A 16,805-nucleotide genomic window follows, 5' to 3' on the forward strand; every position below is an offset into this window, starting at 1 on the left:
TTTCAACTCGTGAAGCTCCATCCATACAATGGAAAGCTCTTACAGTAAGTAGGGGTGAACTTGCTTCAAATTCTAACCACAGCGGCAGAATGTATATCTTTCAAAGAAATAAATCTTTGTGATGCCATCCTACCGAGTTTTTAAGTCCTGGGATTTTTTTATTTATTTAAGAAAGCGCGCGATTTAAGATATAATGTTTGGGAGTTAACACTTTCACTGTGCATTATGGTCCACGAAAACTGAACTTTTGCTTCGGACAAATTAGGGACAAAGTTTTTTTTTCGCCAAAAGTTTAATTATGTGGCCCTTGTGACAAAACTTTAGCCTTATTAAGGCAAAGCTTTAGCGTGTAACGGAATTTGGTATAGATTTTTTCCCCCTCTTTTGGTTTAGATTTCAGAGGTTTAAGGCCACTGTGTACACCAGCTGCTATGATTTTTGGTGACATGGGTTTTACCCTCAATGCGACGACAAGCTACCCGACTCCTCACATTAAGCTCACTCAGCCTGAGTTGGGCCGGGGATGGCAACACTTTCAACTCGTGAAGCTCCAAATTGCGCGAACGACATGTTGTAACACATAGTTAAAGCGCCTAAAAGGAAAAAAAAGCTCCAAATTTTCTGAGTCTGGCACACAGTAAAGGAACAGGATGAAATTCCGAGGGGCTCTGCTAAATAAATTCCCCCCCCCTCCTTAAATACTGCCCAGCCTTACTCCAGGTATTTTAACCAGCACCTTAACAGCTATCCTCAAGAGATTCACAAATTCACTCAGTCACCGAGCAGCAAATTCACCCCAGCAGCACAGAAGCCAACGTGTTGAACTAGAATTTAATTTTCACATGCTTTCCAGCTTCCAGAGAAGTGTGTCTATGTGTTTGTCTAAAGAACATGGTTTCTATTTCTTCTTCCAATTTATTAGGAACGAAATTTAAAGTCTAATTTTTCATCTAGGAGAAAATCTCTTCTGGAAGACATTTTTATTTATGCTAAGGCTTAGAAGTCCCCGTCACATACGAGTACTGTCTGTTCCTATGAGTTTGAGAACTTTTCCTGACAGAGCTCAAAGTAAAACAACCAATCAAATGCTTGTATTAAGCTGCGTCCACACATAGTCGACGACACCGTAAACTGCCTCGACAATATACATATAGATTCACCTCGTCAATCCATCATCGATCGACGGCTTCGATCACGTGTGGACATATCTTTTATAGACGTCATTTTTGGGACGACAAGACCTTAGCAAACCTCCTTTTTACTTTCCTTATCCTAATATAGGAAGGAAAGTAATGTAATCGGGTCAAAATTTCGATGGTCAGTTTTTAGTGCCAAAACACGTCCGTTGATCGACACCGTAAACTGCCTCGACAACACAACATATAGATTCACCTCGTCAATCCACCATCGATCGACGGCTTCGATCACGTGTGGACACATCTTTTATAGACGTCCTTTTTGGGACGACAAGACCTTAGCAGTTACAGTCCCTTCTATCAAACCTCCTTTTTAAAAAAGTATGTTTGACCGTTTTGATAACTTTTTTTTTCTTCTCTTTCTTCTTCTTAAGTATTCTTCTTCTTTTGAGATGACTCGGATCATTGCTATCATATTGCTCATTGGGCTCAAAAGTTTCCAACCTACAAGAATCAGACTATAGTTCCTCCTAATACCATCACACACTTATCTCTAATGTAATTTTAAAATGAGATAAATTTTCCCTCTTTTGTTTACGCGTTATTCTCACATTTATCTTTCTCCTTTTTATGTCGCCTTCCCTCCTCTCTCTCTCTCTTTCTTCCTTTTCTCTCTCTATCTCTCTCTCTTTCTTCCTTTTCTCTCTCTATCTCTCTCTCTCTCTCTCTCTTTCTCTCTCTCTCTTTCTTCTCTATCTCTCTCTCTCTCTCTCTCTCTCTTTCTATCTATCTCTCTCTCTCTCTCTCTCTGACACACACACTCTCTCTCTATCTAGGTATCCTTATCTTTTTGTAGGTATACCTAAGATAGGTACAAAAAGATCATACTCGTATTAAATAAACAGGTTTCATTACACGTAATTCATAAATCTCGAATCGTTGTTGGTCCAATATTGTAGATATCTCTTACACTCAGACCTGAGTCTATCAGACAGTCTGAGTGGGCATTAGGACTAGCAGAGAACCTCTTTCATAGGGCAGGAGAGGAAACCACTCTCATTCAAAGGCACACTGAGAAAGAAACTATAGGGTGCCGGCAGCTCAATCGGGTGACTGGGTTACGGCACTCTAATATTGAACTCTATATCAGGAAGCTCGACACTATAGTATAGCATTCCAACAGCCTCAATCAGGGGAAGTAACCCAATAATAGAGTTCTTCCATCCTAAACTTGTGGCACCCTGTCACCATTTTTTTCTCAGTGCACGTAAATATTGTAATATATGCATCGAGTCTGATTTGTTTCAATTTTCAATGCATCAATGTTCTTGAGAAATGTATTAAATTCTAATATTGAAGATAAATAACTTATAATGTTCTCGCTCCCTATGTTGTGATGTTCTCGGTACAGGATAACCAGATGGTACATACTTTAGCCTGTTCAATATCAGAAAATCACACTGCTTACAGGGTGTTTCCATAAAGCATGAAATGCACTAAAACAAAATCTAGCTATAGGTACTTGAAGTTTCTTTACTTCTTCTTCTTCTTCTTCTTCTTCTTCTTCTTTTTTTAAATTTATTTAAGAGGTTGGATAGAGGGGAAACTGAACTGCTGAGGTTTTATTGTCCTGAAATCGAAGACAGGATAGGAGAAAGCCAGCCGTTCCGGGAACGAACCTTATCTGATGTTGAGTATGAAATTCGCACTGGGCGAGAATCGAACCCGCGATCTAGCGCTTACAAGGCAGACGTGTTACCCTCCAAACAAACTAAGCTGGAGCATCACTTTTACTATACGTCAACTACTCGGACGAGACTAAACAAAATTAAGCAGAAAAGAACCGTCCATAAGGACCAAGGCCCTTATGGATGGTTCTTTTCTGCTCAATGCTGTCCAAAAGTGCCTTCACCATAAAGGGTACTCTTTGTCCTCCCCAATTTCTATCTACTACCACTACCACCAGTCTCAATAGGATTATTATGATATACCTCCCAGTATATATTCCCAATACATCTCTCCCCACTGTAAAATATTGACTGCAACATCTCAAGTGTTAACTGTGGGAGGGAGAGAAGGGGAAAGAAGAGGGGAGGGAGAGAAGAAGAGAGGGAGGGGAAGAGGGAAGAGGGAGAGGGAGGGGAAGTGGAAAGTTATTCTTCCATTTCACTGAGTTTTCTTCTTCATTTTTCTTGATCCCTGCTTTATCATTCTATTCTCTCCCTCTCTTTATCTCTCTCTCTCTCTCTCTGTCTCTCTCTCTTAACCATTCTCTCCATTTCCTTCCTTATCCGTCTGTTTCTGTCTTTCTCTCTCGATATCTCTCCCTTTCTTCTTCTATGGCTTTCTTTCTATATTTCTCTTCTTCTTCTTCTTCTTCTTCATCTTCATCTTCTTCTTTTTCTTCTTCTTCTTTCTCTTCTCCATTTCCATCTTTCTCTTTATTCATTGTCTTGAGAAATTGTTTTCCTTTCTCCCTCTTGATTGTTTCTTTCTCTCTTTTTATTCCTTTATTTTGCTCCTCCGTTGTTTCTTCCGTTGGAGGAAGAGTAGGAGACAGAGGGATAAAGAGAGGAGGGAAAGAGAAGGAGGAGGAGGAGGAGGAGGAGAAGAAGGAGGAGGAGGAGGAGAAGGAGATGGAGATAGAAAAGAACGATAATGAGGAGGAGAAAGAGGAGGAGGAGAAGGAGAAGGAGGAGGAGGAGGAGAAGGAGGAGGAGGAGAAGGAGGAGGAGAAGAAGGGCGAGGAGGAGTAAAATTTATGAAAGTTTGGTTTTCAATTTAAAGTTATTGTTTGAATTTTTAATTACTCTGGTTTGGTTAAAGGTTTCGTTGTGAGTATTGCCTGCATTCAGAGAGTTGTTTTGGATCATTGTTTTTTCTCTTTGGTACCTTGGGAGTTAAGAAATGTTCATAGAGGTTTGGAAACACAAGTTGTAGAGTTTAACTATCGGTGTGGAAAGTTTTGGTTTCATTGTAATGACTGGAATGATTGAGATTGGCAGTATAGCTTTGTGGTGCACTGGTGCTCTACTTTCAAGTAGTTCAATATTGTATATAGGTTTTTGGGTTAAGACTTTGAGACTTCCACATAATGTCCCAATTGTTTATACTCCTGTCAAGATCCACTATTGAATCAGGGGGCCGGGCTCCAAGGCGAAACCTTGCGGGCGCCGAAATAGTATACAAGCTGCTGAACTTAAGCCTGATTCACACTATAGTGCCAGTCAAGGTCCAGTCACGGTCCGGTAACGGTCCGATCAAAAGATTGAGTATTCACACGGAGAAGAAGGAGGAGGAGGATAAGAAGGAGGAGGAGAAGGAGGAGGAGAAGAAGGAGGAGGAGAAGAAGGAGGAGAAGAAGGAGGATAAGAAGGAGGAGGAGAAGGAGGAGGAGAAGAAGGAGGAGGAGAAGAAGGAGGAGGAGGTCCAATATTGCAGATATCTCTTACACTCAGACCTGAGTCTATCAGACCGTCTGAGCGGGCATTAGGACTAGCAGAGAACCTCTTACATAAGGCAGGAGTGGAAACCACTCTCATTCAAAGGCACACTGAGAAAGAAACTAGGGTGCCGGCAGTCCAATCGGGTGACTGGGTGCCGGCACCTTGATATTGAACTCTATATCGGGAAGCTCGACATTATAATATAGCATTCCAACAGCCTCAATCAGGGGAAGTAACCCAATAATAGAGTTCTTCCATCCTAAACTTGTGGCACCCTGTCACCATTTTTTTCTCAGTGCACATAAATATTGTAATATGTTATCGAGTCTGATTTGTTTCAATTTTCAATGCATCAATGTTCTTGAGAAATGTATATTAAATTCTAATATTGAAGGTAAATAACTTATAATGTTCTCGCTCCCTATGTTGTGATGTTCTCGGTACAGGATAACCAGATGGTACATACCTACTTTAGCCTGTTCAATATCAGAAAATCAGACTGCTTACAGGGTGTTTTCATAAAGCATGAAACGCACTAAAACAAAATCTAGCTACCTAGGTACTTGAAATTTCTTTACTTCTTCTTCTTCTTCTTCTTCTTCTTCTTTTTTATTTATTTAAGAGATTGGATAGAGGGGAAACTGAACTGCTGAGGTTTTACTGTCCTGAAATCGAAGACAGGATAGGAGAAAGCCAGCCGTTCCGAGAACGAACCTTATCTGATGTTGAGTATGAAATTCGCACTGGGCGAGAATCGAACCCGCGATCTAGCGCTTACAAGGCAGACGTGTTACCCTCCAAACTAACTAAGCTGGAGCATCACTTTTTTTTATACGTCAACTACTCGGACGAGACTAAACAAAATTAAGCAGAAAGTTCTTTTCTGCTCAAACAAAATTAAGCAGAAAGTTCTTTTCTGCTCAAACAAAATTAAGCAGAAAGTTAAAGGGACTTACAGTTAATTGAATTGAAATAAGGCCATCGTTGGATCGTTGTTCATCTGGACGGAGAATGCGGGAACTGGTTTCAGATATCCAGAATGTTCTCAGTGGCGGAGGGTTGGCACAGAATTCGACGGACAGGGTCACTGGTTGACCGGAGATGCCGATCAGATGGGAGGAGTTCGGATACACCACTGGGGCTCCTGTGGGAACAGAAGAGAGATCGAATGAAGTGAAGTTCAATTTTTCGGTTTCGCTGTTTGTGAAAATTTTAGAACTGATAATAATGATAATGGTAACTTGGTAACTCTCGAACGATTTGTTCGATGTCAATGATTCAAATGAAATTTGGCAGAGTTGTTCGACACATGAAGGACATTTAGTATTTGAGACCCAAAATATGGTCCTTGGTGATGGTTTTCAAGTTCATTGAAAAAAATTGAGTTTTTTAACCGTTAAAGTTAGAAAATACATATAGTTCTTAAAATTATACTTCAGTCGTACGTTAATACTTCGAAACTTTATTTCTAGGTTATCCTTGGAAGTTAATAAATCTCTCTCTCTCTCTCTCTCTCTCTCTCTCTCTCTCTCTCTCTCTCTCTCTCTCTCTCTCTCTCGCGCGAACGATTTGTTCGATGTCAATGATTCAAATGACATTTGGCAGAGTTGTTCGACACATGAAGGACATTTAGTATTTGAGACCCAAAATATGGTCCTAGGTGATGGTTTTACAGTTCATTGAGAAAAATTGAGTTTTTTAACCGTTAAAGTTAGAAAATACATAATGTAGTTCTTAAAATTATACTTCAGTCGTACTTTAATACTTCGAAACTTTATTTCTAGGTTATCCTTGGAAATTAATAAATCTCTCTTTTTCTCTCTCTCTCTCTCTCTCTCTCTCTCTCTCTCTCTCTTTTTTTTTGCCTTTTATACAGAGTGTTCCTGGAGGTCTGAAATGTGATCCTGTGGCTTCATAGTGAAAGTGAAATCCAAATTTCATATCAACACCCCCCCCTAAATGGTCCAAAGATTGCAGAGGAAAATTCTTTGGACCATTTTAGGGGGGGTCTATTCTCATAATTTTATTACCATTATACTTTTTACTTTTTAGTGATGCCTGACGGAATGGATGGCTCGTCTCAAATTTACGAGACGAGAGAAAAGTCTCGTCTCGTTATTTTTCAACGAGGCGAGACTTGCTTCTTTGTCTCACCTCGCATGCATCATTGGTTGGTTCCTCTAAACAATTTGGACAGAAGAACGACAAATTACGAATCTTTAGTTTTGGCTCAAACGACACTGTTTAACATGGCGTTAAAGTGCCTTAAAAAGGTCACTTTTTTTAGCCCATCCTGTACTACCAGATATTTGAAAATATGAGAAATGAAACTAGATGACAAAGAGAGAAAATAGAAACGAAAAAGTCCCATAAAAAGAGTGATAGACATAGGGAGAAAGAGAGAGAGAGAGAGAAGCTTAAAACTTAAAAGACGAGCAATAAATACATTGGGATCCGAAATCCATATTTCTTATCATCACCCTCCTCCCCCTCCTCCCCCTCCCTTCCTCCTTTCACATTTTGTATCTCAAAATATGAAATTGCCAAAGTTTATCCGTTTTTGAATCGTTTTAGTATCTCTCTCTCTCTCTCTCTCTCTCCTCCCCTCCCATTCTTCTCTTTTCTTTATCCTTTTCTCTTTACTCCTTCCTTTCTTAGAGTATTCTCTCTCTCTCTCCTCCCCTCCCATTTCTCTCTCTCTCTTTTCTCTATCCTTTTCTCTTTCCTCCTTCCTTTCTCAGTTTATTCTCTTTTAATAAAAAAGTCCATGCCATGTGCCGGAACTGTACAAAAAAAGAAAAAAGTAAAGAAAAAGGAAGAGATGACGGAGAAGAAAGAGAGAAAGTAAAGAAAGTATAAAGTATCGTCCGGAAATGTGCCATTCTCTTTTGTGAAAGAGAAAAAATGCCGCAGGGGTCAGCAGGAAAAAAAGGAAAGCCATGTTCTCGAGATAGAAAGCTCAGTGACAGCAGATATCATGAGATATAGCGGAAGTAATAAGGAAATCTCCACGTTCAAAATGAATATAGCATTTTTTTTACTTACATCCAACATAAATAAGGTAAAGTCATAGTAGGTTCAGATGTCTTTTATGTACATTGTACATGTACAAAGTACAAATACCTATGTGTGTACCTACTAAAATATTTTCTATGGACCAATTTTTCTTAAAAATACGAGCTTGAGAGATAATAGATGACAGTAGGACCTGGCAGGACCAGAAAATGAAGGATATATAGATTGTATAGACAGCAAGACAGCCTTAATACAAAATGGTACAACCTGAAAAACTGCTTTATAGGCAAGACTGGAGAATACTGAAGACTGATGTTTGTTGGAGATCATGAAACTCATGTGGGCCCACGCACAGCCTTTCAGCTAAATCCGGGATTAAGTAATAAATGTTAATAAAAAAAAGACGTAAGGTAAGTACCTATAGATATACCATATATGTACCTAATAAGTATAGGTCTCATCTACCAACACATGAGACTCTGTATACCTATACATTTGACATGACACTGTATATATTTTAATAGGTTAGGTATATACGGTTTACGATAGCGTTCAAGTTGCTTCCCACCCAAATAAAGGAAAGGAAGCAATATAAAATTCCCGACTAAATTAAAACCTTCCTCTCAACCCCCGAATATAAACTCCAAAGTATTTCTTCCCAATGTTTATTCTAACAAGCACTCACAGGGCCGTAGCCGTATAGGTATTACACTGAGAAAAAAAAGGTGACAGGGTGCCACAAGTTTAGGGTGGAAGAACTCTATTATTGGGTTACTTCCTCTGATTTAGGCTATTGGAATGCTATTATATTATACTGTCGAGCTTCCCGATATAGAGTTCAATATTAGAGTTCCGGAACCCAGTCACCCGATTGGGCTGCTGGCACTCTAGTTTTTTTCTCAGTGTAGGTATTATGTGTTCTGTGCGGTACTTAGAATGGTCTCATCATTCTAACTTTTAATCCAGATTCCCACTCAGGAATCTTAGGATTTACTCCCGGTCAAATGTTTTAAAGACGCATGGAATGATATATACCAGGAAGGCTGGAGGACCCAGGCCCCCCAGATTTTTTACGAGGGGCCAAGGCATTATGCCGTGACATCAAGGGGATATGTTATAAAGCAAGAACTTCTGGAAAGGTTCAAACAAAAAACAGAAAAAATCTTGACCAAGTATAATACCTACATTACATAGCATTATACTTAAAATAGGAGAACTCTCTAACTGTTTGTCCGATTTTAATCAAATTTGGTACACAACTTCAGGTGATTTTTTGCAGCTTCTGGGCAGATTTTTCCAAGCGACTTCTACAGTTCACTGATTATTACCAAACAGCACCACCATCCTTCGGCCCTGGTAAGCACAGAAAGAGAATTTCAAGAGCTCTTTTCCTTTCTGATTTCTTGCTAAACAAATTTTAATGTCTCGTGAGCTTTTGAGTGGAAAAGAAGTTGGAACATATAAAAGTTTCAACTTTCCAAAAGAAGGAGAGGAGGGGGAAATTGGTGGTGTGTAGTTTTACGTACGAGAAGAGCCATAAATGCCAAAAATCCGTCCCGACTATGTGAAAAGTTTTGGAACTTTCGGTGCCGCTTTATAAGTTGTACTCTCAGTTTTGTGAAAATTCCTTCTTGATTTTTTTACTTGTTTTAGTTAGGAAGTTTAGTTTTCAGCTTTTCTTTACACATTAGACAATTTATTATGAATTTGTTTTAAGCCTATGAATAAATTAAAATATTATTTTCAACTTGGAATTTTTAGAATGAAAATTCAAATAAGGAAATGGTGCGTCTTCTTTGTTTTTATCTCAGCAAACACATTACCTTCCGCCAAAACCTCAAAAGTCAAAAGGTATGTTATAATTAATTTATCATCCCACTATCTTATACTTTTCATTCTCTTTTTACTTTCCATTTGTCTTAGCTCTGCCGTTTATACCTGATGTCTATGGCCAAATTGTCATTGAAAATCAGTTTACCTAGCTAATCTTTCCAATTGTAATATGTACCTACTTACCATCACTTATAACTACTTACCATCACACATTCAGAAAGTTATTGAACATCTTCCACAATATAGCGTCCATCCGATGTAACATACAAGACATAAGGTACTCTACGTTGATAAATTACCGACCTACTGGCAAGGCAGATAATGAATCATCGGACCTCCTAACCTACTAAGTGATGGAGATAATGAATTATCGCGGACTTTGGTGAAAAAAGACGAGGTGGTGGGCGCTATAGGTACTTGAAAATGAAAGAAAAATGGAATGGGGGAGCAACTTTCACTTAAATTGCCTTTCACTACTCAACTTGAAAATCGAGAGAGATATATTTTTTCAAACCTGTTTAGCTCCTTTTTACTCTCCTTATCCTATAATCCTAAACAGATAAGGTTCCTTCTCGGAACGGCTGGCTTTCTCCTATCCTGTCTTCCCTCTCTCTTCGCTTTCGGGACGATAAGACCTTAGCATATACAATTCCTTCTACCAAACTTCTTGCTTCGAGCTATTTAGAAAAGAATCTTTAGAAAAAGTAAGAATTTGTACTAGCCACAATTATCCAAAGAGTATTCAGTCCACTATAAAAGTCCACTCCCGAGGCTTAGGTGTAAGGGCACACTTAAAGGATGGGTTATGGTTCTACGAATCTACAGACCACAAGAACACAAAGGCCAAGCCGCTATAAGCTATGATGCGTGCAAAGGAAGTCAACATAGATAAGGAACTGCCAGCACTTGCTCTAAGTCAGCCTGCCTGGGACTCTGTGGCAGTCTGTGGATGTAATAAATAATGTTCACTAACTTTCCATGTTGTTACAGAAATCTATTGTGTTTTCGTATAGGCACATAGTGAAGTACCTCAGTAAAGAAATTTGTGTTCGAAGGTAATCCGTTGAAAAAACTATACATATTTGAAATTGAAAGTGTGATTTTTTTGTCAACTGTGGGAATCGAATCAAAAGTTCACATCTTTATTCTCTTCTCACTACTTTCAACTCGTTCAAAAGAAGGTGATTTAGGGCACTGGTGATATGGAAAAGTATCTTACAAGTGTAATAGCCAATGGAAAAGCAGAATTTTGAATTTGGACGAATCATATCGAAATATGGAATTATAAAAGAAAGAGTAGTAGGGATAGAGAGAGAGAAAGAGAGAGAGCGAAAGGGGACGAGAGAGAAAGAGAGAGAGGGAGAGCGGAGAGAGAGAGAGAGAGGAAGAAAGAGAGGGGACGAGAGAGAGAGAGAGAGAAAGAGAGAGGGAGAGAGAGAGATAAGGAAATGGGGGGGGTGGAGCAAGAATGAAAGAATTTAAAAAGAGAAAGAGAAAGGGAGGAAGAGAGACGAAAAAGGGGGAGAAAGAGGGAGGGAGAGAGATAGGAAAAGAGAAAGAGAGAGAGAGAGTTCATGCAAGATATAAATCGAGATCTCACTTCAATGATATTGATATTGCTTCTGAAATATAACCCTCTCTCTCTCTCCTACTTTTCCATACTTTGGTGATTTAGGGCACAGGTTCCCGACATTGCATACAATTTATTACGAGTAGATATGTAGGTATTATGCAATATGAAGAGAAGGATTTGCAAAGGTTATCACATCGTGTCCTTATACTCCTGTCTCTTCCCTCCTTCTTCCCCTCACTCCTTAATCCTTCCACCTTCTCTTCCTTCTTCTCCCCCTTTACTCCATTTTACTTAGATAAGGTTGGCTGGCCACATTCCAAATTATCAGACGGCAACTCTCTATTAGCTTGTATGTAGCTTAGCCTTTGTTCTATGTAGTATACTATTATATAGGTTAGGTACCTGATAAAAGTATGTATGTAGCTTAGCCTTTGTTCTATGTAGTATACTATTATATAGGTTAGGTACCTGATAAAAGTATGTAGGTGAATAGATAGGTATACAGTACTTAACGAAGGTAGGAAAGTAGGTACTAGGTACTAATTGACCGAATGACAGTGAGGTCTACGTTTTAACTCGATAGTTTTGCATTTGGTTTGCTTGTTTGTTCCGCTGTAACTCGCGATTGTCTGATCCGATTTTGATGAAATTTGGTATCGGAATTTAAAACATCAATGCACATCGCTTGGGGTCCCAAAACTGAGCGGGGCCCATTTTCGGTCCTAAATTTTCATCTCATAATAATATGATCGTATTGTTCCTGCAAAAATACTTTGATCAAAAGACCCTACAAGAAAGCAGTGTGATGACGAGAGTTGAAGAAGAGAAAGATGGATGATATGTTGATAGGAAACGAGAGAGGAAGAGAGAGAGAGAGAAGGAAATATATTGAAAGGACCATTGGAAAATATATATTTTTCGCATAATATTCAAATAAAATAAAATTCGGGAGCTAAAACTGTTTCTATCTCTCTCTCTTTCTTTCTCTCTCACTCTTTCTCTATTTCTTCTTCCTTCTCTTCTTCTCTTTCTTTCCTATTGCATCTCTCTCTACTATGGGTATTCGTATCAAATACTGTAATACTCTTGTCACTGACTTAAATCTAAATTCGTGAAAATTGAAAATTTATGTTACAATCTTTTTTTCTCCTTCGTTTCGCGCTTTCTCTCTCTCCCTCTCTCTTTCGCTCTCTCTCCCCCTCTCTCTCTTTCTCTCTCTCTCTCTTTCACCCTCCCTTCGTCTCTCTTCAAGTATGTTACTTGAATAGCTTTTCTGTGGTATGTAACTATTAGGTTTTACCTCTAACGTTTCCTCCTGTATGGTCCATTGTTCCCAAATATTGACCGCCATTAATAATCCCCATTTACCATAATACTCAATAGCCCATCCACTCCCATTTGTAAATAAGGTGCGTTTCCAGCTTGTTATAATTCTTGGCAACTTCTTCCAACAGGAGAGGATAGAATGTTATCATTAGAACCATTTCCCTTTTGTCTTTTCCATTGGGCAAAATGTGTGTCACTTTCCAGCTATTCACCCCAAACCATCAGGTAGGTATTACAAACCTCTTTTTCTGGCGTCGCGTCGTTAAATTTTAATGCTTTCTGATAAAACCCAACGCGTTATATTGGGGACGCCACGATATTAACTTTTATTAGAAATGTCACCATATAATAAGACTGGGGAAACAATAGAATCTTGTGTTTGGATTTGAATACGAGGTGGTGGCGAAATGGTTATGGCGTTTTCAAGGTAATATCCAGCTTGCCATTACATATTTTGAGGTGGCATTCCCAATGAGGTGTGGCATTATATAGAAGGGTTAGGGATACTCTTGTTTTAAGGGGTGGTTGTTTCAGGAATTCGTTTTAGTATGGTGACCCAGATTTCGTTCTTAAGTTGCGTCCTCACAATGGATTTGGTATGGATTGGTATTTCCAGTTAAGGTTGTGATGAAAACTGAATTAGTAGGTACTATGGCAAACGCCAAATTTTTACATGGAGAGGATACACCTTTACCTATAGTTTTTTGTAAATGTATACAACGTTGCCAAATCTGATGTCCTCATAATGTGTTAAATTGGCAACAAGTTATAACATTTCGTCCACAAACAATATTCCAAGATTTCCAAGTCATACAACCATCAGTTCAGCTCATTTAAAAATATCAATACAAACTATTAGGATTAGCTCTACGCAAGGGCTGGTTGTTTCAGGAATTCGTTTTAGTATGGTGACCCAGATTTCGTTCTTAAGTTGCGTCCTCACAATGGATTTGGTATAGAAATGGATTGGTATTTCCAGTTAAGGTTGTGGTTGTGACGAAAACTGAATTAGTAGGTACTATGGCATGGCAAACGCCAATTTTTTACATGGAGAGGATACACCTTTACCTGTAAGTAGTTTTTTGTAAATGTATACGACGTTGCCAAATCTGATGTCCTCATAATGTGTTAAATTGGCAACAAGTTACATATAACATTTCGTCCAAAAACAATATTCCAAGATTTCCAAGTCATACAACCATCAGTTCAGCTCATTTAAAAAATAAATATCAATACAAACCATAGGATTGGCTCTACGATCAATTTTGCAGTCACCGCTTAATCTGCACAATTTCAAAAGTTGTCGGTGTCACCCTCTAATTTGCTGAATTTTACGAGCGAGCTTAACTTTAGTGGCAACTGTCCCCTATTGGATATTATGATTTTCCCGGACCCTTATTGGAAAGTATAGAAAATTTAATGATAATGGGTGAGAGAGGGAGAGAGAGAGGGGGGGGGGAGATTCAGAAAGATAAAAATCTCATTAATTTGTGGAATTGAAAGAATTGAAGGTCCTCTGATTATACAAAGAATTGAGGCGTTTCATTCAAAAAAGAGCGGAAAACAAAAATTGAGTTTTGAGTAAAACAGTTTTAAATATCCCCCACACCTTCCAATGAAAAGAATTTCACAAAAGTACAAAACTCGTGTAGGTATTTGATCTTGATGGAAATTTCGACATATATGTAGGTATGTACTTATTTTTTTAATGGATTGTTAACAATATTTCCTATTACAAAAGTTGTTTTACCCAAAAAGGGCATGTTCCGCATGTTTAGAATTGGGCCCTTGTTATACAAGAGCCTTCAATTGAAGGTCCTGGTGTTATACAAAGCTATAGATTATGGATAATGAAACATTTTTGTTATTGGGGGGAAGCTTGATGTTTATGGTCAAACTGAATGAGATAGGACAGGAGAAATTTACAGGAACACAGGTTTTTGTTCTGTGTGTCCGTTTCTTGTTCAATAAAAAAAATGTAAGGCGATTTTTTCCCCTTTTCTAGTAAAGGCTAAAAGTCATTCCCTGCCACATGTTCATGGCCAATCACGTAAATCGCTTGTACCGATGTCTGGTAGACCTCGGTCGCGGAAGATTTTCCCATCACACACGTTCTGACGACTTGACCGTCGCGGGAACTGGCTGACCCTTGAAGATTTCTCACCTGAACTTGTCATAACCCTGTTTCCCTCGGTCAGTTGTCACCCCCTATCCAATATCTCTTGCATTCCCCCAATCCTGAACTTCTGTTCCTCGAATAGGGATGGGAATCGAAACAAAAGTATCGATTTTCAGAATCGATTTCATATCGAAACGTAAGTATCGATACATGAGATCGAATCGGAACCAAAGTATCGGTATTATGAAAAATCGATTTTATTTTCCCATCCCTATCCTCGAATTGCTCCCAGATTTTCATATAAATTAGGAGGGAAAATAATTCAAATAATTCCTTCTGCCGATATTTTCAAATTAATGTTCTATTAACATTCCCTAACAAGAGTGGGAACTTACCAGGGAGAAATTAATGATTTTTTCCCCCCATTTCCCATTAATGATTAGAAATCCCATCCAATACGACTAGTGAAGTCATTCATAGGTTTATTTATTACATTATAGATGTACATACATTACATTATACATAGATGTACATACATTTCACCACGAGGGTGAAAACTAGGAAGGGGATAAGTGACGTCATTTCTAGTTCCAGACTCAAAACTATTCATTACTTATCATTAAGAGATAATGACTGTTATGGGTATTAAACATTGATTTAATCAATATGAAATATAGCTGAGTGTTGCAGAGATGAGGTCGATTAATCACACTTTGTTCAAATAGTTAACAGTAGCAATAGGAATCTATCCATTAGAAATGTTATCTGATGAAAAACACCCCTTCCATGATTGTTTAAATACTGCAATCTGAGGTAATAGTTCCACAACTGTCATTTTTAGAAAGCTTACTAGATTTCTACCAATGCAGAGGTTTTATGGCACTGAAAGCATCAGTTTAGGTACTGAAGATAAGCAATGGCATGAGTGGTTACTTTCTGATGGACGGGCGCCCCGCTTGGTAAATCACGTACTGAATAACAGGCGAGCAAAAAATATGAAATCTCTCTATGCTTTAGTACAGGCACTATCACGTCAAACGAGTGGAAATAAGCTTCAGAAGGTGGAATATAATAGGAAAAGAAAAGATGGCTTTAAGGTGTGCCGATCGATTGAATCAATATGAATCGACCATGTATGGGCACACCTTTAAAATCTTTAAATACTTACCTACTATACTAAGTTAGTATACAAATTAATCTGTTCTCACTTACCGACTACGCTGACCTGGACGTTGTGTGACCTGAGCCTGTCCAGCTTGCTGCTCCTCCCAACCAGACACCGATACTCGCCCCCCTCCTGATAGAGTACCCTGTTCAGACTCAGTGAACCGTGAAATTTACTCAGAAATTTTCTAATCAACAGCGGGCGAACCATTCGAGAGACGGTGAAACAAAGAGGTCAAACAAAACACAAAAACGTCGAGATAAAACTTGGGCCTCGCTTCTCTCGTTCATTTATTCAAACCATTGAGAAATATATGGGAGATCCATTGAAACCATTGATGAACGGGCATTAATAGATGAATACCGAATAGCCATACAGTACAATGAGACTAGGCTTAAGCTTATAGGATTAACTGATAGCATTAGTATTGGAAATGGCATCAGAGGGTTTATCTGATTCAACAGACCTGAGAGATGGGGATTAAAAATGCATTGAATTTTACGTCTGAGGTATAATCAAATTAAATTTAATGGTTAACCATTACGGTGATGGGTGTGTGGGTGCATAAAGTGGTGCAGAGGTGGAAGCGTAAAAAATAGTTGTAATAATAGCTAATAGAATACCTATATAGATCAATGCTAAATATGCATGTAATATGCCAAAAAGTTCACATAGTAATAGTAGTAAGGGCCTAACTAACCAACCTATATGTGTCCGTAGTCCTTGTAGGTATGTATATGATACCATTGTCAACTCTATTGGTAGGCAAATTTACCACAAATCTATTTATTAGGTAATATATTAAGTCATTTATTCACCTGACCTAAATTACGAGTACCTACCTACTAACCTACTACTGTGGACTATGTAAGACTGAAAATTTGCCAATTTTGTCCTCGGGGTATTACAGGGTTACTCGGGGTGCCCACAAGAAAGAAAAGTTCAATTTTGCCAACAGTTTTGGGCAAATCCGCTATTCAAAAACAGCACGTCCTGATGTTTTCCAATTATATCGTTGCAATATCTACCAGAACTATACAAATATTACTCATATCAATGTAATTCAAACAAACATTACTCACCTCAATAGCACAAGCACACCTACACATAGCCCGACAATGCATACATATGAAAGACTAGCCTATCCATGCAATATGCAATATATGAAAGCCTAGATCAAATAAACGCGGGC

At 38.6% G+C, this 16,805-nt stretch overlaps 1 protein-coding gene across 1 annotated transcript in view; it reads right to left on the reverse strand.

Moving 5' to 3' along the window:
• Positions 1-15,823, reverse strand: part of LOC108251898 — a 53,798-nt gene extending 37,975 nt beyond the window's left edge. The window contains exons 1-2 of the mRNA XM_026820767.1: positions 15,661-15,823; positions 5,539-5,726 (exon numbers count right to left, since the gene is read on the reverse strand). Coding sequence (XP_026676568.1) covers positions 5,539-5,726; positions 15,661-15,823 — 351 coding nt within the window. The remainder of the gene's footprint in view (positions 1-5,538; positions 5,727-15,660) is intronic.
• Between the last annotated feature and the right edge of the window lie 982 nt (positions 15,824-16,805).

Source organism: Diaphorina citri, unplaced genomic scaffold (genome assembly GCF_000475195.1).
Source record: "Diaphorina citri unplaced genomic scaffold, Diaci psyllid genome assembly version 1.1 scaffold173, whole genome shotgun sequence".
Lineage (NCBI taxonomy): Eukaryota > Metazoa > Arthropoda > Insecta > Hemiptera > Psyllidae > Diaphorina > Diaphorina citri.